This window comes from Rhodnius prolixus, unplaced genomic scaffold (assembly GCF_049639745.1).
Source record: "Rhodnius prolixus isolate KJV_2025 unplaced genomic scaffold, Rpr scaffold_8, whole genome shotgun sequence".
Classification (NCBI taxonomy): Eukaryota; Metazoa; Arthropoda; class Insecta; order Hemiptera; family Reduviidae; genus Rhodnius; species Rhodnius prolixus.
This window is the reverse complement of record NW_027411593.1, coordinates 15,851,238-15,876,811: the sequence shown is the minus strand read 5'-3', so window position 1 is coordinate 15,876,811 and position 25,574 is coordinate 15,851,238. Positions and strand designations below refer to the sequence as shown.

The 25,574-nt window shown below is 34.0% G+C and overlaps 1 protein-coding gene across 11 annotated transcripts in view; it reads left to right on the top strand.

Annotated features, from left to right (window-relative positions):
- LOC141450936 (uncharacterized) overlaps positions 1-25,574 on the top strand; it is a 246,972-nt gene that overhangs the window by 194,460 nt on the left and 26,938 nt on the right. For 10 of the 11 annotated variants that reach the window (XR_012456444.1, XR_012456443.1, XR_012456445.1 and 7 more), the window contains one exon: positions 4,623-4,670. The exons of the other annotated variant lie outside the window; for it this stretch is intronic. Coding sequence is in view for 3 of the 10 variants with exons in the window: in XM_074121867.1 (XP_073977968.1) it covers positions 4,623-4,670 (48 nt within the window). In the remaining 7 variants the exon portion in view is untranslated. The remainder of the gene's footprint in view (positions 1-4,622; positions 4,671-25,574) is intronic. 11 annotated transcript variants of the gene reach the window in all.

Here is a 25,574-nt window from a genome sequence, read left to right as displayed (position 1 = left end):
TGTTTCATTTTTCCTTTAAGCAAACATTAGAGGTATGTATTTCTACCGCACAGGGAAAAATGGGGTGCTCTCATTACTTCAAGATTGTGCACAAAACTGCAGCATCCTCGTATTTCCAAAACAGCGTAAAGCCTTAATTCTTTTTCTTCATCAGATCGATTCTTTTGGAACTGTCCAGTTCTTCTGTTCTTTCTTAGATTGATAATTACAATTGGCAGCTGCAGCAATCTTATCCTAGGGTTCTATTATTATTTGTGATGTGAGGTAAAGTATTTGCTCAGGGCCAAAGATTGCTATCTATCTATCCTACCTTAATTAGAAACGTAACACCCGCATTCCATTTTCATGCTAGTTGCCTTTAAAACCACCAGTCTAGTTTCAATACCTTTTCAAGCCAGTCAATGGCAGCTTTGTAAAGTCAAACTTTCCAATCAAATTCACTCCCCAAGACCTTCAATTTGCACTGTATAAGCAACAGCATTTTAAAAGTTAGTGTCCCACAAATTCTGTACACGTTGCTCCACACAAGTGTCATTGTACCTGCTGAATCGCTATCATGTTGGAAATATATCTTCGCAAACTCGACAACTTTTTTTGAGGGGGGGTTTTACCCTGGATTTCTCATCTCCAGAAAAGGATTACTGCTTCCTATGAACGGAAGATGTGCACTTTTGGATGTTCAAAGGTTTTGTACTTTATGGATGTAAAATTAATGTGTATTGTTCTTTAGGAATCTTATCAACCAATCTTTGAAGATTACTTAAAATCTGTAACGGTAAGAATTAATGGTAGAAGCTGTTGGACATACAAACTCTGTTGTTAGCTTCCATTTCTCAATTATTCGTTTATTTCCGAAATCTTGGAAACCAAATAAAAAAAGTTTCATCCGATCCACTGCTTTCAAGTCCCAACTCTCTAAATCACAAGCTTAGTTACTATACTCTATCTGCAACTCTTAGACAACAAGATGGGTCTGAAGGCCTCAGAATTTTCTAATAGGTGGACATGAGTGAATCTTTACACGAACCAGTTCTCCGCTAAATTATGTTCTGTAATTAATAATTAAGCTTCAAGTATTTATTTTGCTTTTATTTACTGATAAATGATAAATAATTTTCAAAGAGAAAAAGAGTTTTTTACCCAATCAGAGACCTCATCAATGAATCTTCAACATTCAGAGCCGTCCATCTTTATTCTCACATGGATTCCTTCAACAATCTTCTTTGCTGGCCCTGAATGGTCTTTTCCTCTCTTCTCCAAGTATTTTGCAAAAATAATTTTGGTATCCCCGACTAGCTGCCTTGAGCCAACATCTTCCTGTAATTTTGATAAGATTAATTTTAGAAAAGACCTCGCTTTTTTTCATATCTGCCAAAAAAGGCTTCTAATTTCACAAATTGATAATTCAGAATACAAAATTAAAATATTAACTAAATAATTCGTATTAATAACTCTTTTTACATAGCCAAACTTTGTAATTACTAAATACTAATCGTTTAATTATGGGGAAAAAAATTATTTTATGGTCAGAAGCAATTTTTTAAGGTCTTGCTGAAGGTGGTAACCTCCTACCGAGGATGAATATTTTTATTCAACTGAGATCGTATTCAGATTGTAATGCTAATTAAACAGTTACAAATTAGCCAAAAAACCAGTATTTATTATAATTATTGTTAAAAAAAATTGTAATCATTGTATAGTATCAAATCCAGAAGATAATTAAAATGTTAACTTCAGCAACTACAAAATAATCTTACTACAACATTGCGAAATTTACAAAATTACGGGAAAAAAAAGTAATAATATCAGCAATTATGATAATAATTTAAATAATTCGTTAGAGATACCCGAATATTCCATTCATTTCTGTTTACTCATCATATTATACGAGGGAGTACCCAAAAAAAACCGGAATTATTTTTTAAAAGCTATTTATTTACAAATTTTTTACAGAACAACCTTTTTTTTTTTTTTACATGGCACTACAGCCCTTGAAGGGCCTTGACCTCATTAGTAATTTGCCTCCAGCTCTCTCTATCTGTGGCCTTTCTTCTCCAATTCCTCACACCAAGCCTTCTGAGGTCTCCTTCCACATCCTCCAACCATCTCTTTCTAGGTCTTCCCACTTTCCTCCTTCCTTCTGGCCAATTCCGGAAAATCTTTTTCAGTGCTCGATCCTCGTCCATTCTTTCCAAATGTCCCAGCCATGCCAATCTTTTGCTCCTTACCTCGGCAACCAAATCCGGCGATGCAAACAATTCTTTCAGCTCCGTGTTACTTTTTATCTTCCACGAGCCATTTATAAGATTTGGCCCGTAAATCTTACGTAACACACGCCTTTCCCACACAAGAAGTTGATTGCTCTCACTCTCATTCAGTATCCAAGTTTCCGAAGCATACAGAACTATCGGTCGGATAACTGTCTTGTAGACGTTTATTTTATGTTTTCGAGAGACATTTCTGGATTTAAGGATCTTGTTTAGAGCAAACGTGCACCTACCTTATCCCCTTCAAAATACTCTCCATTACAACTAATACATTTGTCCCACCGGTGCTTCCACTGTTCGAAACATTTTTTGTAGTCATCTTTAGAAATGGCTGACAGCTCCTTCTTCGTTTTTTTCTTGACCTCTTCAATGTTGTCAAATCGATGACCTTTCATGCCCTTTTTCATGCGTGGAAATAAGAAAAAGTCGCACGGAGCCAGGTCAGGCGAGTAAGGTGCGTGGGGCAGCGGAACCATGCCATTTTTAGCCAAAAACTGTGTTTGCAGGTGCATTGTCGTGGTGGAAGAACCAGTCTCCTGTTTGCCACAAATCGGGTCTTTTTTGGCGAACACTATTGCGCAATCTTTTCAAAACTTCCAAATACAAGGTTTGTTTGACGGTCTGACCTGGGGGGACAAACTCTGAATGGACTACGCCTTTAGCATCAAAAAAGCAAATCAGCATTGTTTTGATGTTTGACTTGACTTGACGACATTTTTTTGGTCGGGGTGAAGATGACGTCTTCCATTGGCTCGACTGTTGCTTTGTTTCTGGGTCATAACCATAGCACCATGACTCATCACCAGTAATAACCTTTGACAGAAAGTCTGGATCAGTTTCAAGCTGTTATTTCAAAGCACGACATGTTTCAACTCGATGTTCTTTTTGATTGTCAGTCAGAACTCGAGGAACAAACTTGGCAGCAACCCTTTTCATCCCCAAATCTTCCGTTAAAATTCGCTGAACCGAGCTCCAAGATAACCCACTACTCTCTGACAGTTGATCAATTGTCTGTCGACGGTCTGTGAACACCAGCTCTCGAATTTTTTCAACATTTTCGTCGATTCGGGCAGTTGATTGACGTCCAAAACGAGGTTTGTCATCAATCGACATGTCGCCATTTTTAAACCGAGTAAACCACTCGTATACTAGAGTTTTTCCCATAGCGTCATCTTTGTAAGCTGTTTTCAACATTAAAACACTTTCAGCAGCATTTTTGCCGAGTAGAAAACAAAATTTCAGAGCTGCACGTTGTTCACTTAAACTTGCCATCATAAAAAACGAAAAAAGAACAAAACAGCGCTGGTAAAAACAATCACTGCAGATGAACAGAACAAGCCAGGCAGACAACACAGGCAGGACTGAACTGGCAAGGAATTGCGCTATACACGTCTAGCGGCAGAAATGCGTACTACATAAGCTCCATGCGCGGCAACGCAATTCCGGTTATTTTTGGGTACCCCCTCGTAGAGCAAACAGGAAATTTGGAAAAATAATATCTAAATCATCAATTGTATAAATGAAATGATAAAAACTATTATTTTGAAAGATTGATCTACTTTTTTGTTGACAAATTATTTAAAACAAAGTAACTAACTAAAAAGAAGTGACTTCTATTTTTAAAATAATGTTTTATTGGGAAAAAACTAACTTCTACCTCTTGTCTCAAGAATGTAAATTCAGAAATATGTTTTTGCCCATCAGGAGCAATTCCCAGTTTTATTTTAACAGAAACAATTTCTGACTGTCATCCACAACTAAATAAGGGGAAAAAAAAGTACTTTGACCGAGTCTAAAAAACTTTTTTAAGTCAAATTCTCTTTCAAAAACTGGTAAATGAAGCTGCGAAGGTGGATAAGAATTTAAGAACTCGAGATTCCATGATATGGATATAAATCAACCAACTACAACAAATTAAATCAGTAATAAAGTATATTCTTTATTCTAATGAACTTTCTCGATTGAATATTTCCACATTTTCTCGCATTAATTTCTTCAAATTATTTTGCTGCAAAAAAATTGGAATCTTTACTATAAAATGGTAAAAATTTGACTATAAATGGGTTTAATGTTTTTGAAATACATTCCAGTCCAGTATTCTTCTTACTGGAATTTTCAGAAAACATTTTCTAATTTGGTAATTTCTTAATTTTATTCAGAATTAAGATCCAGTGACCAATGCAAAGAATCAGGCTGGAAATGCGCCAAAATTGCGTAGAATAGTTAAAATAATTGGAAAAACTACTTTAACGCTTACAAGATGTTTATAAAGACGTGCCTTCTATTTGTTTATTTACATTGAGTTTTGTAAAACCGAAAAAAAAAAAAACGTTCAACTTATTTTTATTTTTTCAGAGAAGAAGGAAAGGTAGACTCAGGAAACCAGTGTGCGGTAAATGTTTGGTAAGTAAAATTAATGTTTTATCTTCTTTGCGTAAATACCTAAATCCTTTTTCAAATTAAAACTGATTAGATTAGATAAAGAAAAAATAAAAATGGAGATGATTCAGCTTTATGGGCCCAGATAGCTACCCCTAGTGCGTTAGTTTTTTTTCGTCTCATTACTTCATTTTCCTTCGTCATAAATTGCTGAGGTACTTTGAGGGTTACATAGGGAGGGTTATTTGACCAGGCGAACTATCTTCTCATTCGAAGGGATGCGAATTCGGTGGTTTTCCCTTGTAATTCACTTTTCTTTTACCAAATGAAAGCAACCCTTTATGTTTATTTTAGCCCTGGCCATAAAAGCAGGTGTTAGAGACAGAAAAAGTAGAAAACTAGACGAAGTGGAAGCCAATACGGTGATTTTCCCTTGTATTTTACCTTCCATTTTCCAAACGAAGGCTACCCTTTATGTTTATTTTAGCCCTGCCCATAAAAGTAGGTGACAAAGACAGAAAAAGTAGAAATCTAGACGAACTGGAAGCGAATTCGGTGATTTTCCCATGTATTTTACCTTCCATTTCCCAAACGAAGGCTACCCTTTATGTTTATTTTAGCCCTGGCCACAAAAGTAGGTGACAAAGACAGAAAAAGTAGAAATCTAGACAAGTTTTGTCAAAATCATTTAAAAGACGAGCAATTCACGCGAGCCTAATTAAATTTACAAATTTGATTTGATAGGTATGATCCACAACATCTCAACCCGGAATGCTCTTTTAAAGGTTTCCGCTATTGGGTTCAATTTAAATTACGTGACACAGAGAGTTTCTAAACGTTGCCGGAAGTAGTCACCACGTTTATATAGCCCTCAGGCCTCTATTAAAGGCACTGGGCCACGTGTATACTTGTCTTCAGTAGTTAAAGGGTTAACGGAATTGTGTTTACGGTATAGGTTCGATCTTCCTTAAGCGCTATTTTCTTCGTAACAATTTTTTATATTTTCACTTAATTTTAGAACATCGGGGGATCGCACGCGGCCCGCTGCTCGCCAGTTTGACATTCCTGCAGTAAAGGAATAACTTACCTCAAAAGGAACACATAATGTAGTTCTTGCTATTGTTCTAGGCACTAGTTTTGTTTGGTGTAAACGTACCTAAGAAAGACTGCTTGGATTGAATAGATTTGACATTATATCTTTATATTTTATAAGACTGGCCCCACGTTGAACTTGTATTCGTAAAGTAGGTTCGTATAGAGTTATACGTTTGATTGTTATGTGTATTATTGCATGATGTTTACAAGGAGTTTATTAGGCCATAGCACGCGGCTATAATGTCAAGCTCGTGTACCTATATTCCTACTCCCCTCTCTTGTTACTCTTGTTGTTGCTGTTGATGTTGTTATTATTGCTGTTGCTGTTAACTATATCACACTTGGTCAAGAAAATACTAACAGAGATACATGTTGCTGCAATATATCTTACATTGAACTTTAAACTTTAAATAGAATCAAGACAACATTGCCTGTGTGCCTCAAAAGTAAGTATTTCTAGGCGATCAAACAATTTTGTTCAAACCATACTATAACTGTTATACTTTTTACCCCAGCTTTAGGCACCTTAAATCTAAACAGAGTTAAAAATGGGCCATTCAATTGACTCATAATTGAAATAAAATTTTCAAAAAAATCATCGTATTTCTCATAGTTTCGTTTGATTTGAGACACATACTTCTCACGCACTTACTCTGAACATCTGATAGAGAGGGTAACGTGCACACTTGAAATTAAATGTGAGCCAAATCGTGAGTAAATTGTCCGTGGACTTTTAAAAAAAGCCCTGAAATGTATGCCTACCCTTGGCCTCAAATAAATTCGGACTATTCTTTTGTTACAACAACGTACTGTAAGATGAAACTTATTTCTTTTTTTTGTGACATTTACTTCTTTCAGTTGAAAGTCTTTACTAGCTAGGATTTACCAGTTATGGTAGCCATTGTTTTTAGTTGTGAAATAAAAAGAGATCTCCTCTTTTTGTAAGCCCAATTTGATCTTTTGGCTTTACATTGGGCTAGTTACTTTTCTCTTTTTTTGTTTATTTCATACGCCCAGCTCTACCAGGGTACGCCCATTTACAGCAGTATTTAGGCACCCTGTCGTCACTCTGTGGCAAATTATTTTTGAATATAAGTCTTCAGTGAATATCTTTGTATCATATGATGTATTTTATTAATAACAAAAATAAAATTAGTCTTCGTTTTGCAACAATCACAATTTATGTCTTTCAAGTCTTCGATTACAAGCTTTAATAATTAAAGCCTGGGTAATCCACATTTGTGGTCATATCTATGATCAGGCTCCATCCTCCTGTAAACGGAAGCCGAGGGCTCGGGTAGAAATTGCCGAAAGCACGCATTTTGAGAATCAAATTATTCATTCTTTTTAAGCACGACAATGATTGAATAGATGGCAGCACAATATAGCCTCCTACAGAAGATATTTGTCCTGCGAGTTAAGATTCAGGAGATTTTATTTATTTTTACAATTTTTATGCATAGTCTATTTTGCGCACGTTGTTATTGTGAGTACTTAGTTGTGTGGTAAGACAACTGATTTATTTTGTAGCTGTTAGTAAAGTAATTGCCTATTTTTTCAGGCGAGCTTTACGTCCAACTACCAATTAGGTGTCGTGGTCGGAGGCGACTAGCAAACATACTTTACTGTAAATTTCTTTTATTAACCATTAAATAAAATCCAAGGCCTAAGCACGAGAATCGAACCCAGTACCACAACGCATATTAGCTTTACAGGTCTCGCCTCTAACCGTTCGGTTACCTGTACCACTCGTCAATCTGAACCTACTTGGAATCACTAAACGTTTTGTAATTATTTTGGCCCCAAAAAGTAGTTTTAAATGTTTTTTTAAACAGTTGTAGAAATTATTTTTTATAATTATTTATTGTGTAAGTGGTCAGCGCGCTTTTCAACGCAGACATCCCGGGTTCGAATCCACCTGCCGCCCGACAGATTTTTTTTCTTTTTAGGTGCCTCTTACTTATAGACAGTTTTTGGAACAAGAGCGCCAATGATCTCAGATATTGTGGCGCCTTACAAAAAGAAAGATCATTCTCCTCCAGCTGTGTTGCTAAAGGCTGCCCCAGAACGAATACATTCCAAGCACGAAAAATTTGCTTGCCCATAGCACGATGTTTAACTCATTCAGTTATCTATACACTTCAAGCCAGCTATTACTAGCAACTAGGTGCTGACAGTTCAGTTCTGGCCCTGCCCTGCGGCTACTTCTCAACTCGCCTAGATTATTGGCTGTACTTTTAAGTCGCACAGTAATTATTCAAATAACTTAAACTTGTGCCTTCCAGTGCTTGGACAAGGGTTAATATGGCGTTGTCGTTTGTAGGACATTGATGAAGCCACACAAGAATTCACTTTTTCAAAAAACACATTTGTGTTTTTTTTTTGCAGCTTCAATTAAGACCCCAGAAATGATTCTAGAAGTTTGAATGAGATTTAGTAAAACAAAAATAAGATAACAGCCGCAAAAAATGTTCTTGATCAAACTGTTTTGTGCAAAAGAAACGCTGAAAAAATTAATTGTTTCTAGCTCTATCGACTTTCATTTCAAGTTAAACATACATATTTAATTTCTATTATTATCAAACAGGTGGTAAGATCGTTCATTATACTTTAATGAAACCTTAGAGAGAACCTCTGGAACTGCCTTAAAAAGCATTTCCCTGGAAAACCGTTTCAACTGAAAAAAAAATATCATAGAAATCGTTGTTGAAAAAATTCCGAATGTCTGAAATATCTATTTGGTAAAGTAGCATTTTTGGTTGGCTAATTTTATCCAAAAGGTTATTATTTGGATGGCACTGATTCGAAATTTTAAATTTTAACTTTTTGAGACTCCTTTTTTGAGTTATGCTGCTCGTACTTACGTATTCACTCTCATAGATCATTTATAAAAACACTTTTTCGGACTTACGGGAACTCAAAATATAGATGAAAACTTAAATCTATAGAAAAATCGGCACACGATTGTAATACCTTATGTTATTTGTAGAGTAAGAAAATGTAAAATTGGGAATTCTCCATCTAATTTTTGCTAATAAAGAATGCTGCAAGCGCACTGTGCGGAAAAACCAGATAGAAAAGATTCTATATTGGAAAAAGGGCGGGTGAAAGAAAATAGAAAATCCAGGACAACCTGAAGCAATAAATATTTGAAACAATCAAACTGTTAGTACATTAATAGGGATATAATTGAATTTATCCGAGAGTAGGGTAGCTGTAGAAGATAGTATTGGAGGCCTTGCTGTAGTAGCGTGGAAGAAAACACGATGGAAATAGAAAGAAGAAGATGCAAAGACGAAGGATGCAGCGGTACAGGGGGAGAAACACGTGATTAAATTTAAATAATTTACAGCTGTGCGTGGAGACGTTGAAGGGAGAAAGTAACGAAACAAGTGGAGATGGGAGTGCATTCCCTAGGGATTGTAGGAGCCTTGCTTGCCCGGAGATTACAGGGATAAGGATGTCACTCTGCGAGGAGCTAAGGCCAGCCTGCTGCTAGTAGGGTTCTTATTAAAACTTAATATTGTTTACATTGGTTGATATTTGTCAACGCCTACTACCGTTTGCTAACTCATCTCTTAACCTGTTTGAATTGTTAACCAGTTTCCACCCTCCTTGCTAATTACTCCTTCAGTCCTTAGAGGTAATTTTAGTTTCAGTCCTCTCTCTCGCCTTTTTTTTTTTTTTGTACATCCTGTAAAGTATTTCCTCATAAATATTCCTTTATATGGACAGATAACAAGTTCCCTTAAGACGGTTTCATAATACAATAACTGGGAAACTTATTTTCCGAACACCATACTACCTAGAGGTAGTTTTTTTTCTGTAAAATGTTATCATTATTCTTATTTTTCTGGAATGGATAAGTAATTTCTTTGGGTAGGATAAATTTTATTTTTAAAGCAAGGCATTACATAAATGTGTGGGTCAATTGAAAAACGCTTTAAATATTATTGAAATATGTAAATATATTTTAAGTTTTCTCCCTAATTTTTGCTCTTAGGTTTCTAAAAGCCTCTTAGCCTGTGCGTGAGCAAATGTAGTCAAGACTATTTCCTAATTCTTGTATCAGTCATAGCTCAAATGACTTACGATTAAAGATGCAGATTTAAGATTTACCCTAACTAAATTACTAACCACAAATCGTAAGAATCAAAGCTGGAGACATCAAACATTATTCGATTATGTCTAATTTCGGTTACATTGTAGCATTGTACGCTAAAAATTTTGATCACAGACAAGTAAAAGTGGAATAGACGTTGCTAAATATTTAGTAGGCACGAGGGGGATAATTTAAATTTAATTAGAAAGCCTAAATAGGTAAATAGAGTAAAAGATTGAATTACTGTTAATGGGTTTTTTATAATTAGCATTAACACTAACGAGGATTCACACTTAAATACAATAAAACTGAGGATAAACTAAACTTTACAGTAAATACTAGATATCGGCTAAACGATTAGAAGTGCGGCAAATGTTTGCGGTAAGAAATTTACGTTCGTTAAGTCCAGACATGAAGAAATGATGTCCTCATTTAGTTACCAGTGACTTTGTCACCTAACTTCGTCTTAACACACGCTGCATATCATGCCTTTTAATTCCCTTTAATAAGCGTCGATCTTCTTTTCTTTCTTAACCCTTCACAGTTAAAAGAATTAAGAATTTTAGCCTTTAAGAAATTTTGAATGGTCACTATGCTCTTGTAAGCTCACTGTTGATGGTCTGAGTTGTCTGCTAAAAGATTTCTCCGAAAAGTTATTGAACGTTAATACCACAGATAAATTGCTGACGCGCTTTAAAAGGAAAATAATTTTTTTAATCATAAAAGTTTTGCTCTTAAATTTTCTTGCTACATATTCATATTAACAACATAATTCATTATCAAATGTCAATACTACTATTCTTCCATCCGTTATTTTGTGTTTTAAAGACTCAGTTGATTACGTTTTAGCTGAAATTTTGTGCACTATTTCTTAATTTTGAATTGAGGATAATTAGACCTTTCAAGAATTAAAAGGAAACGATATTTCTTTATAATAGAACAGATACGTAAGAGCAAACTAACTTTTCTCTTGGTATGCTGGGATATCGTTCGATCTGGCTATTCAAAGACAAAACGAAGTTTTGAATCTATTAAAGTTGCTTTACCCTAGTTGCTAACATTTTTTGAATAAGTTATTCCATGCATGACAGTACCTGAAACGAATCAATTATTTGTTAAACGATTTATTCATATGACATAAGAAAGAAGATGTGGAATTGAAGCCAGTAATATGTTAATACAAGTAATATAGTTCTTTATATATTTTTTATAGCGTGTGTCCCTCTTTTATATTTTTTGTTTTCGTATTTCTTTAAGTAAGAGCACGTCTAAATCCACCCCGTGTATTCTTTGGGATGTCACGGAACATAAAGGGGACTAGGATACCCAATATATTAAGTAAAACAAAACAAAAAACATATGCCTACTAAGTTTTTCATATAAAAAATGATGTAGTGACATGCAAGAGACAAGAGAACGAGTTGGCTTTAGTGAACTGGTTTGGGAAAAAACGACTGTCAGTATCTTCCACTGGGGAGAAAGAATACGACAGCAAGGTGTTTTTTTTTAGGGAGACTTGATCTACAGGAACCCTAGTCTCTAGTCTCTAATATTCTACTAAGGAAAGCGAAAAACGTCCCGAAGGAAATTAAAAAAAAAATTGTTCCCTCTCTCCCAAAAATAAACAGTGAGCCAAAATTGCGGAGAGGGGAATACTCAAGGCAGCAGAGCACTTGGAAGTAATACAATTGGCTTGGTGATCTCCTTTGGACTGTCAACACCTGGATAACTTGATTATCTTACCTCCCAAGATAATAACAAAAGAACAATCTTTATAAATTATTAAAAATACAAATCGTGTTATTTTAACAATTTTCAGGATGAAATCAGTCATGAGTTATTTTATAAACATATTGCAGCTCTTGCATAGCACGTAAAGTATTTAATGGAAGCAATCACCACTTGAAATTTCGAAACCAATGTGACGCTAGTTTATTAAATCAAATATGGCCTCCTACGTAAAGTATTATTCACTGTTTTCAGTGACTGATTTATTTATCCCAGTAAGAGAAATTGTTCCCTTTTTCAGTCTTATTTTTCACCAAGCTTTCAACCTAGAGACTAGGTCATCTTCAAGGCTTATACTTATTAACAATTATAGAGTGCAATTAAGGCTGTGCAATTTATCCAAGGCAAAATTCTATATTAATGACACCTATTATGAATTTGACGAAAACAATCTTTGTCTCATCTGTAACTCTTTTTCTCCAGATTCAGTTCTTCATTTCCTCTTTGAATGTACCTCACTGTTACCTATCAGAAGTCATTTTCTCAACTCATACTATTCTTTAAATGAATCTAAAAATGATAACCTTCTCAAATTGTTAAATATAAATAGTGTTCACCAAATTAATGACATTTACAGTTTTATGTACCAAGCTCTGAAGCTCAGAAGTTCTTTGCTCTTAGAGTGATAACTGTTGAGTAATTTATGCCTAAATAATTAAGATATTTTTTACTTATGTACATATGTCGATGATTATGTTTTAGTTTTTCCACTTTTTTACCTCACAAGGAATAGTTTCCTTTATTTTATTACTATATTATTGAAATGTTATTTGATTTATCTATTTTACTTTATTTTATTTTTGTATTTTGTATTTTTCATTTATTTACTTTTATTTTTTACTATTTGTATATTACTGTTACAACTCCCTGCTAAAGGTATTTACCTATAAGCTTGGAAATAAATAAATAAATATTAACAATTATAATTTGTTTCACTTGGTGTTAACCTTGAAGGTTGGTATGTCTTCTGTCCTGAATGTTTAGGTATTCTTACTATATATATGCCATCTTTAATTATGTTCAACTCAAATATAATCTCTGTTGACAAACATTTTTTCACAATTCCGAAGATGATCTAGTGATGGCGAACCTATAACCTGCACAAGCTTTTTACTGGCCCACAATTGCTAGGCAACCATTTGTTTGTTTACGCGGGTTGATTTAGATTTTCTAAAAGTGTGGATAATTTCTATTCTATCTGTATTTTTTTCAATCACGTATTGACACAAAAGCAATTTAAATACTATCTATAACCTTTAGTTTGATCATTACAGTTCTAAAACGCAAATGACAACAAATGCTTTAGTAGTATTTGAAATAAAGCAATAGTGTTTTTCAAAATATCAAATAAAATGTATAATTTTACTCATATTTTGTTTGTTAAAAAATTCGACAACTCAAAGCAAATAACCATATTTAGATTTTTCTTCAGATAAAACACACTTTTGTAAGGTTTTGTTCAGTTATGTTTGTAAAAAGAGACTTCCATAGCATTTGTTTCGTCCCGTTTTACCCGTTAATCCAACTGAATTTTAAAGATGTTTAGTTTTGAAAATATTCAGTTTAAAATTTTTAAACTTAACTCTTGTGCAAATGGGCATTAGTGACCCAAGAGCTAGTACTAAAAAAAAAAAATGAACAAAATTTGACCCACGTCTCAAAAAGGTTCGTCATCCCTGATCTAGGCTCTAGGTTGTTAACTTGGGAAAAAAGGCTGAATTTGGATATAATTTTTCTTGCTGTTATTACCATTTTGACAAATATAATTAAATTTTAACCCAAATTTTATACCATTGATGTTATATATTGAAGGTTTTCGGATCGTGATTTATCATTTTGAGTAGAGAATTCCACTTCAATCATTTTTTCTGTCATTTGCTTATTTAAGATGCCACGGTAGCCGAACGGTTCTAGGCGAGGCCCGCAAAGCTAAGCTGTATTGTGGTACTCAGTTTTAGTAGTTGATAAAAGAACTTTGTAGTAAAGTATGTTAACTAGTCGCCTCTTTAAAAAATACAAATCGTGTTATTTCAACAATTTTAACGATGAAATCAGTCATGAGTTACTTTGTAAACATACTGTAGCTCTTGCACAGCTCCTAAAGTACTTAATGGAAGCAATCACTACTTGCAATTTCGAAACCAATATGATGCCAATTTATTAAATCAAATATGGCTTCCTGCGTAAAGTATTATTCACTGTTTTCAGTGACTGATTTATTTTGAGAAATTACTCAACACCTAATTTGGTAGTATGGCGTAAAGCCCGCCTGAAAAATAGGCATTACTTTACGTAACTTACTCGAATGAAAAACAAAAATTCATACTGCGAACGATAATCATTGATATTATTATATATCACCCGGCCCCAATTTTCTTAAATTTTTTAATTCTTTTAAAACTTCCAACGTGCTCTTTCGATAACATCCTGATTCCTCTTTTAGATCAGCCCACGCCTGGATAGCACTGTAGGACGAACAAAGTTGATACGTATTCCTTATAGAAATTGGACCTCAAATCACTGTAGAGTTTGGGCAATTAAAAGATCACTTTTCTGTTGATGGTTGTTGATTTGAAATGTGATTTTTCTAAGCAAATTACTTTAGATTATAACGCAACATCTTTCTGGTTCTATTCTTTGGAAAAATAGTTTCTTCTGTTTTCCTTCATCCGCTGGCTGACAAAGGTGATTGCAGTTTTGTAGTACAACCTTGTATTTTATATGATTTCGGACACAGAGTAAAAAATGTTCTAAGTTTCATCCCAGTGGAAGTCTATTTATTTAATAGTTTTAGCGAGGAACAATTGATTACTTTTATTATTTCAACTTTATTATTTGCGGTAGAATAATTAATAATTATATTTCATTGTATTGGACCCAATACATTATTTTACGAAACAATGGTTAAAGTAGCAATAAATACTCTAAAAAATTCATCAAAATTTTTAAAAACGTTTTTTGCTGTCACGGTTAACTTAAAGCGTATTTAAACTCAATTTTAGGGTGTATGGGCACGATCATAACACTTAAGCTTTCACGAATAAGTTTAGCTAAAATGTGTGGTTTGTTCTTACACAGCCAAGTCTGTGAGGAGAAGCCATTATAAACTCATTACTGAATTATTTAAAAGATTTTTTTTTTTTTTGTTCAGAAGCTGGACTAATGAATTCAACAATATTAACGAAGATTAGCAGATAAAGTTTCTTGCTAGAGTTACAGAGTTAACAGTGTAGTATTTTACTAACTCTGCTATTTTAATAAGTCTAAAGTTTTTCTCTTTAATAATAATACGATTGAGAGCGTCGGTTCTATACTTATTTTATTGCTGTAATTTCTTCTGCCTGGAGGTCCTGGGATCACAATTTGCAGATTATAGCCAGTGCAACATTCTGGTGTCTAACTTTTATGCAAATCTTGCTGTTGCAGTGGTCGAATTGGCATTCAAACTTTACATCTTTACTGAAACATTACTTAGAGCTTTAGTTTAATGGATATGCCATTCGTTATTCTCAGTATGCAGTTTAGATGCAAGAGAATGGTTTCGAGGATGATCCTCTCCACTGAATCGATGAGCTCAATGAAGACGACAGCTAAGTTGACTACAGGGATTATCTCAATCTCTTTTAAGTTCCATACACCCTGAAACCTACATCCGGGCCAGGTACTGGCGCTTCTCTCTATCATGATTGGGACAATGTGCGATTCAGTTTGGCCAACAATCTCCAAAATCCTGTGAAATGTCGTAAAGTCTTGTTTATATATGGTTTGTTTGGCATAAACTGCCCGTTTCGTCGTGTCTACAACATTCCACAGTTACTTACCTTGGTCATTCCTAAATAATGATTGCTCCTGCAACCAGTTAAGCGTAGAAATTTAGTTTTAAAAACCCCCCACAGTTTGCGGTATTAAAATCAGACAATGACAAGTACACACGTCGAGTGCAGGGCAAAACAACCAAAAGTTAACAACGTCGTAATAGTCACTGCAAGCTCTGGGGCTTGAGATTACAGAGCATTCTGTGCATTTCAAAATCTTGCGATGCTTCACGTATGCATTGCCTAGTTAACTAGAGACGCAAGAGCTTTAATAAGGAAGAAAAGAGCTTTGAATTCTGTGAAAAATGAAATCATGCTCGTTTTGAGGTCTGAATCTCTATCTAAGGTAAAAACGGCATTGCACAAGGGTTGAGAGCTTCTATTTGTGTGCCTAATTCCCAATCTCTAACGCGGAGACCAAACATGTACCAACCACTTATCATTTGGCTGACACCCACCATCCCCCTCCGTATAAAATACTTGGCAGTTCTATTGGTAAGATCTATTGGAAACATCCCGCCAAATAATATTCTTATTGTATCTTATTAACATTTCGAGTTTTTATAGTTAATGGCCATTTTATATTTTTCACAACGAGTACGAGTACGTTCGTATACACGTTGAACGCACCGAAATAGAGACTTGGTTTGACGTGTATACACAACAAACACGCTTAACTGGTCAATAGGGGGTGACCCTCCACCAGCCCCGACTACCTAGCAATGGACAGTAGATTTTTATTACTATTAATTTATTTGCTTCAAAATCTGGAGTTACTGGCGATCGTAGACTTTTCAGAGTCGGTTTCTGGCTCTCTATACCACGCTGTTAATCACCGCTCAGACAAGTTATTAAAAGGCAACCCAGATTGGCTCAAACCCGGCATATCCGCGAAGAAATCCAGTGCACTAACCACTAAGCTAATCCGTTCCCTTCCTTATTTTTATTACATTCTAATCAAGGGCACAATTATGCGAAATGTGTTACAGTTAAGCCTCACTTTATATTAGAATGTTTTGAAGGAAAATATTGGTTATTAATGAGGAACTCTTTTATTAAGAAACGAATCAGAAAATGTAGCATTTGCAGTTCAAATAGATCGCTTCTAATTCCACTTCTTTACCACTCTCTTTATTTTCATTGGTACAAAAACTGGGACAGTTTCAACAAGAAACAATCAGCTTGCTCGCTGTTCCTTAAAATTTTGAATTAAGGCGAAATTTATTCATTGTAACCAAGTAAATAAAATTAACAGAATTTATTAACTGTGGCCATAATTGATGAATTAATACGAGTGATAGTTGCAACAGGCGATCGCCTCCTATATAATTATACCATTATTTTCAAATTTATTAAAAATAATTGAATTCCGTTTTTTCATAACCTTGAGTTCCAATACTACAGTCTGGAGAAGGCTGTATATATCAATAGTTTATGGCGTCACATTAGATTGAAAGATTAAGTGGTTGGCAAGCACGATGGTTAGGTGCGTCTATAAAACTTACCCTCTCGAATACTTTATGAAACATTCTGAAATAAAAGATTGCGCTAATCTGAAAAATTAAATTTACTTAGTGATCTTCATTCCTAAAAACTTCTCAGTAAGTCCACTGCACATTTTCGGTCGTTGACTTGCTAGTACCATGTTCTTAAACCGGCTTAAGATCTTCTTCCACATCTTCCAATCCACCTTAGCCAGAGATGATCTCATATTCTTGCAACTTCTGGCCCTTTTTTTTAAGTAGCCTCTCTTACCATAAACAAAGGACATGCTCAAGCTTCTGTACCTTTCTTCCTTTAAATGGGTAATTTATATCTGGCACTCTGAAAAATTCTTCAAGTTTACCAATCTCTTTCTACACACATTTATGCCCATAAATCATTCGCAAATCATTTCCATTTCCAAATTCGGAGAATTTACTCATTCTCATAGCACCCAAGAATTTCTGATGTATTTCATCGTATGTAAGATTACAGTTTTATAGATATTAAATTTTGCTTGATCGTGACAGAAATAAGTAAAGTTAGGGGCTTGAAAATGTCACACAGTTTATTTATAATAACTTAATGATCTGTTCCTGTACCGTAATTGATCGAAATATGACGTAATAGATTTTTACTTAAAATTACTTTATTAAAGTTATACCAAAAAAGTAAGTACAGTAATGCCAATTTTTTTCAAGCTGGCTTTACGTCCAACCTCCAAATTAGGGGTTTTTCTTTATTATAAATTTTTCATAATTAATCGTGAACTCGGCCTGCGAAAAATTCGAATCGTGCTCCCTAAGTTTAGGAAAAATTAGTTATAAAATTGCCATTAATGTTGCCACGGGATGCAGGGATGATAAAATCCAAACCCAAGGATAAATATGACGTTAATGTATTCCAATACCACGTTAGACAACATTAAATGGAGGTAATTCCTTTAAGGCGATTATCTGTTTAGTAAAAAGCAAACAAATAACATTCTTCTGTGAAAAACAACTATTATGTCAATTTTAGGAATATTTAGGAATAATGATATAAAATATAATGAAAGTAAAATATCCACTTTTAAGGACATGGTGGTTTTTATAATGTGAACAATCTAAATCTTCTCCTATTTTGAAATATATATTCACAAAGCTAATATTCTTGTACGTTCCAAAGTTAATTTATCTAATTTAAAATGCATACGTTAATTGCATTAATTTCATTTATATATATATATAGATTATAGTGGTATTATTGCATGCTGGAAACGTGCGTGGTAAAAAGGGGAAAACAAGTTATTAAACGAAAAAAAGATTGCATCATTTGACGACGTTTCGGATCGCGGAACTTCTTCATTGCGTAGTCACGCTAGAACACAGTAAAGGGGGTTGTACGCTGTTACGGTTCGAGGCACGCATACAAAATGTATTTTGCGGCCAGCGGTAGCATAAAAAAAAAAAAAGATCATCTATGCGGAGGTCGAAGAAATTGATGATGGAGTATGTATCTACTTCTTCTCTCTTTCATTGGAGGATGATTTAAATTTTTGAATGATTGGATAAGATAAACGAGGAGCCAAATGAAAGATTGGGGAAGAAGCGGTTTATTTCGTGTAAATATAACTACTAAGAGGAACTATACCCAATCCGACTGTGCGGTGCATATCCAAGCGGATCTGATAGACAATTGTTTGAGGTCAGTCATATAAAATTCTATTTGGCAAGATAATATGTTTATATCTCTGACTCAGATAATAAATGACATGCTGAGATCAAATAGAGCATTTAAAATGTAAGTAAATGTGATTTTGGCCTCCTAAAACATTTAAAATGTGAACAATCTTCCAAGATAAAAAGATAAAACTGTGCTCAATTTCAGTCTAATTGTAATCAGTTACCTTGTTTAACCATTATTTTGCTGGTCTGCAACAGTGTATAGTTTGTCTAACTTGTTTACCAGATATTCTTTGTTGTTTAACTATTGCAAAACAAAATGGCAGATTGTCTGAAGTTTTTTATGAGGACTAGGTGATCCGATTAGAAGCATAATTGTCGTTTTTAGAAGTGTTTAGATACATGATAGTTCGTCTGTAAAATCTGGAGAATTGTGGACATCCCAAGTGGTAGTTTTTGGGCGAGTTAACTTGAATTGTTGAAAATTTCAAAGCTTTTTAAATGAAAAATTGAAGAAATCTACTTTCTTCAATAGATTGAATAGTTTGCAATGCAAATATATTCCTTAACATTGGAACTTAATTTAATTATATTTCAGAAGAACTCATTTATAATTTTGAACTCCTAAAAAGAAGTAAAATTGTTTTCGTAAATTTAGAAATGAAAAAAAGGAAAGTATTAGAATTAAATGAGTTGAAAGAAATATTAAAGAAGTTAGGACAGCTCCTTAATATTTGCTAGTTCTGGCAATATAGAAACAAAGTGAAGCATTAAGAAATTTTTATGGATCTAGCTTGAGTGATTCACTGCTTAGATTATTGCGTAAAATTTAATCAAAAAAATAAAAGTAAATATAAATTCCTTTGAGGCTATTCAATACTAATTTTTCCCTTTACTTTTTCCCATTCAAAATATAGTCGTTGACGATATTACTGTATTTCTAAATATAGACAAAGGATCTTTTGTATACTTTTTTATTTCCTGTTTGATCTCTCAGACATGGAGAAAAATCATATTTCACCAGGATAAATCTGATATTAAACAGATATTGTACGGAGTGCGTGAGTCACCCTCGGTACAAGGTTATCGATGGTGACCGACTGTTCCAGGAGTTCCTGAGAGAGGTGAAGGTTCTTCTTGCTGGAAGAGTTCCTTTATTCAATGAACACATGATGATGCTAATCAGATATTTAGTTGTTTTTACTCCTTTTTTTAAAAAAGAAGCTGATGATGTCAAAAGATTTAATATCAGGTTTGATATTTATTTAAATTACAGAAAAAAAAATAACAAAATAAAATTCAAGGGAGTTTTTAATTCGATTAAATGGAATTAATTTTATATTCAATAAATGTCTTAGAGTTTAATTTAATACTATGTAATTGTCCTTTAAAGTTTAATAGAATAAAATACAAGTTACGCGGTTAGATAGATCTGTAGATTTTTAAATTCTTTGTGTCCACCAAGAAAGTTATTCCCAAAATCCTTCTTTGTCACTTGAAGGCTCAATTCCTGATTGTTGGACTAGTATTTCATAGCATTTGTAATAATTTTGGGCACCCTTTCAACTTTAAAGCGACTTTGCTACCTCAGTTCTTTTAATATGAGAATAGTTTCCTTCTATACATTGTTGACAAGAATTACGTGATTGATACAAATCAAAATAGTTGTCTTTATGTTAAAAAGCTGTAATAATGAAGGTTATTCTTGGTAATTATTATTACATTTTACGTATTATTTTATTATTTGATTTTTTTTTAAATTAGTAATTACTAATTCATACCTGATTATATAAACACATATTAAAATTCATAAGGCCAAATGTGTTTTTTATTTGGCTATAACATCCTGACTTTGAAGCGCAGAGTTGGACACTGTGGTGGACCTGCTAGGATGTCCATGGGAACTCCACAGTAATTATGATTTCAACGTCCTTCCTTTTTTTATATGTTCACCTTGAAATTCAATGTTCACAATTGTGAAGGGAAATCGCTCCTCTTTATGCAATCGTATAAATATATATTATAAGTATATTCAAAAAGTTCATACAATACGAGGGTCGTTTGAAAAGTCCGTGCAAAAATAAAAACTACTTAATTTTTTGGGGTAAACCTTTTTTATTTTTCAACATAGTCTCCTTTTAGGCTTATACACTTCGTCCAACGCTGCTCTAGTTTGTTGATCCCTTCCGAATAATAGGATTTGTCCAAGTCTGAAAAATAGCCATTCGTTTCTGCAATCACCTCCTCGTTTGAATAAAATCTTTTTCCCGCCAGCCATTTCTTCATATTGAGGAACAAATAGTAGTCCGAGGGAGCCAAGTCTGGAGAATAGGGGGGATGTGAGACGAGTTGGAACCCTATTTCCATTAATTTTGCGACCACAACTGCTGAGGTGTGAGCTGGTGCGTTGTCGTGATGGAAAAGGACTTTTTTGTGGGCCAATCGTGGGCGTTTTTCTTGCAGCTCGGTTTTCAAACGGTCAAATAACGATGAATAATATGCACCTGTAATAGTTTTACCCTTTTCCAGATAGTCGATGAGGATTATTCCTTGCGAATCCCAAAAGACAGTCGCCATAATCTTTCCGGCCGAAGGAACGGTCTTCGCCTTTTTTGGCGCAGATTCCCCCTTGGTAACCCATTGTTTAGATTGTTCTTTGGTCTCAGGAGTGTAGTGATGTATCCATGTTTCATCCACAGTGACGAAACGACGCTTAAAGTCCTGCGGATTCTTCTGGAACAGCTGCAAACCGTCCTTGCAACACTTCACACGATTTCTTTTTTGGTCAAACGTGAGCAATCGCGGCACCCCTCGTATATAGTATAATATATTAAAATAAAATAATAATTTTATTTGTGTGAAGACAAGAATCAATGTCAATTTTTTTTTTTTTTGTATGTGTAACTTTTATTGAATGTTTACAATAGTTGTATTTACTCCTAGTTGTATTGTAATTGCAAGTATACTAACTTAGCAAGTGTTAAGTTAAGGAAAATTTAAGAAGCTGGAAAGTGTTTTGGCGTAAAAGACCAGCGGTTCAGGTTTCGTGTAGAATTGCGAAGAAGTTTTTGTGTAGATAGATTTTGACTTTAAATGCACAACTTTGCAACAGTTAAACTGTTGGAATAATTGTTGCAATTTTAGGCATGTTTCGTGGTTTATCTCCTAATTAAAGCAAGTTTTATCCCTTATCTGGTAAAAAAAGGTGTAAAGTAAACATGTAGGGAAGGGAAATTATAACCTTTTCCATATACCACGCGCACAATTTAGAGAATAACATTTAAAAAAACTACACAAAATATGCTTAATTTTAAAATGTTCATTCAAAGCATGGCTTAAAAGTCATTTATCAGCATTATGTTTAAGCCTCCACTAACAAGTGGTTCGATTAGTTGTGGACAAATCATGTATTAAAACATAAAAATAAATAAGTAAAGTCAGTTTTTACTACAATTCTTTAAACAGATGTGCAAAATTCTACATTAAGTTGAAATGAGGGTTAATTTTTCCCAACTTGAAAGAGAATCTGATGTAAAAACTCTTACTTTCTCTTATGGGCTCCCAAAATTATTCTAGTTTATGATTCTCTTTAAGCTCAAAATTTTAAAACATATTCAACTCTTACTTTGTAAATTAAGTAAAATGAAAAGGCACCAATTCTCAAGTTCAAATCCTCGATCCATTCTCGTAATACTAGATCTCGTTCCTCTGATCTCTATATTCCCTCACATCGTACTTCATCCTTTCACAAATCCTTCCTAATACGTGCTACCTCTCTCTGGAACTCCTTACCATCATCTGTCCGCCATGCTCCTACCCTGTCCATCTTTAAATCCCTTCTATTCAGTTATCTCCTTTTCATTCAGCTTCCTCCGAAATATTAATTGAATGGATTTTTTTTCCTTTATTTGAATTATTATTTTTGTAAACACTTGCGTATTTTTTTGTTTATAAATATCTAAAATACAGGCTATACCAATAGGGCCTTCAATTGTACATATTTTGATTCTTAGGGGACAATAGTCCCAGGATAATACATTTATTTTCATTCATTTAATTGGGAAGTCGCTTCTCTTCTCAGAACTGCCTCTTTAACAAATTCTGAATCAAACATTTCTCAAATAAAAGTTACAGAATTACTTCTATGAAATGTAATTACGAAATCTAAAGAGAAATACGGAAGCCATTTTGGAGAGAACCTTAAAAAAAAAGAAAAAGTGAAAAATACATTCGATGGGACATTCCTTCAGAAATTTGAATCTTGAAAGAAACATCTAATTCTTACAGAGTTTGGGCAGATTCTTCAGGAGAAAAAGTAGCATGTATCTGTACTTTGAAAGAAAACTCACTGAATCCCTCTCTCAGATATGTACTTTAATTGATTTTTTATAAGGAAAAATGATTAAAAGAAAAGTTATTGACCTGCCACTATCAGTTGTAAGACTTTTTTTAATTACTATGTCTTGATAGCAACAAATTGTCCCTTTTTTTGTACGGTTGTAAATATGTAAGGTTAAGGGTGAGGTTAAAAATAATTCAACTTATTGCATTATTACGGTATAAAATCATGGTATATTTTATTTACTGATTTAATCGCTCATTACAATTATTTGGGGGGGGGGGGCGATGAGTGAACCAAACTTAATACCAAGTGCAGATTCCTGCGTAACTGCTTCCGGAACAAAATCCAGATTTCAGCAACTAATTATCTAGTAAATTGAAACAAAATGTTTCACCAGGTCCAAAGCTTTACGCCTTAGGGGAGGGCCAGCGAGAATAAGTGAGGAGTTTTTACAGAATCTTTAGTTTTATAGTGGACCATGTCGTCATTCTTTAGAAATACATTGAAAGAACATTAAAATCACAAGTTTAATAAAATTGTTGATGATTAGAATTTCAAGAATTTGATTTCCATAAAATTTGGGAGTGTTTCAACCAAAAACTATTGAAATGTGTTAAACAATATTGGCACGCCAGTGTCTGGGTTTATTTTTATGATAGGATTTCTGATTGGTTTACAGTCATGTTACAGAGTGTATTTTTTTTTCAAACTAATTAAAATAAAACGCAAATTAGTGAAACATGCATTGTTTATGTTGAAAAAGAGAGAGTGTGATTGAGGATACAATTTGTTTGGAAGTTGACGGAAGTTGTTTTAAAATAGATTTTTTGAGGACAAAACTAACAGAGGCACAGAGTTGAGGTCATATTCAAATAATGCATGTTGATGGTCAATTGTGTTTTTGTGATGTTTTGTGGACGATACCGTAATGTCGACACGGGTGGAAGCATAACGAGTGAGAAGAGTAGATGGGATGGTAGCAATTATCTCGTACTATAGTCGGCCAACCGCACACAACTTTCTGCATATTCATTAAGTTAGTGGAGACCATCAACGGCCGGCTAACTACCGTTCTTCTTTTCTATGTTCAGGGTATTATGTTACATCTTAAACATAATAAACAAGATATAACATGTACATGTCACTAATACCCAAATCTTTGCGCTAAGGCTGCCTAAAAACTGCAGTATTGATGCAGGATAGAACTTGGCGCAGATCTGATTTTAGAAGTCACAAATTACAAGTTGCTAGTCATAATTATATCTTACCAAGAACAAGAATTGAATCCAATACTATTACCTCAATGTTTTATTGTAGCTCTTACAACACCTAGAAGGTATAATTGTATTAATAATTGTAAGTATTGTAGCCCCATTATCATATTTGCATATTGTTAATAATTAGTTTCAGCTGCATGCAATGCAGCCCAGGTAATGTATTTTGAAAAACTGCATTTATTATTTTTAAATTCGCCGTGACCACACCAACTGCAGTATGTTTTTTTTTTTTTTATTGATTTAATAATTGCAGAATTATCTGAAGTTGAATTGCATAAAATTTATAATCATCTCTTTGTTCATCACGGTTTATTAGAGCTACTATCATGAAGTTTTCCTAATGAGTACTGTCACCTTCTTGAACTGGACAGTTGAGGTTTGCAATAAATAGTTTTATTGCAGCAGGAATTCTCTTTTACCTGCTTGTTTTGTACACAATATTTCTTTCTAATTGTGAAAGGTAGATTGGAAAAATAAGGCATTGTGGCATAAATTGAGAAATAACAAAATACATTACACTTCATTTTGCGTTTACGAAGTGTACGCTAATTTTAAGACGACAGTTGTTAATTAGAAGGGTTACAGTGTGGCCTAATTTCATCAATACTATTTTGTCTATGGTTAGATGATGCCACAGATTAGTCTTTTAAAAGTACATAATTTTTTTAACAATAATGTGACATAATATCAATAATTATTGTACCATGCACGTCCAGATATTTTGCTAAAAATAAATTAAAGTAGCCTCTTTTCAGAGGTACTACTTGGAGCTTAGATTTTAATAAAAGATCTGTAGAACCAGGTCTTGAACAAAAGGAAGTCTTGAAGCAGGAGAAAAATACAGAGAACAATTCTTAAGAGACAAAAAAGGCAATAAATGTTTACCCTGAGTGATGAAGCTAGTTGAACAAAATACAAATTACTAGAACCTTCCTTCGAAAAAAAACTGGCATAACAGTTGGACAATGAGAGTTATGCAAGGCAACAACTTACGTGAGCAAGCACGATCGGAAATCACTAGGCTTTCTCCAAGGAGATTGGAAAAGCCTTATCTTTCAAGCCTAAGCTTTCAAGGTACAGGATTGTTTTTAATTAATACAAACAGTAGTTTGAAATTGAAATTCTGGTGGTAAATTCTCTTTGCAGGCTCTCTAGCTGACAACAGGTGTGACGGTGATTGTGACTTTGTAGATGGGTAGTATTTATACCTCTTTCATACCATTTTATGAAAGAGAAATCATGCTTATGTATATATTTATTGCTTTGGGTTAGATATTTCAGTAGTTTTTACAACTCGAAAACGTGTCTGGTGATCAGTTATCAAGAACTGCAATTGTCTAGCGAACGTTTCTTCAGCAAGTCC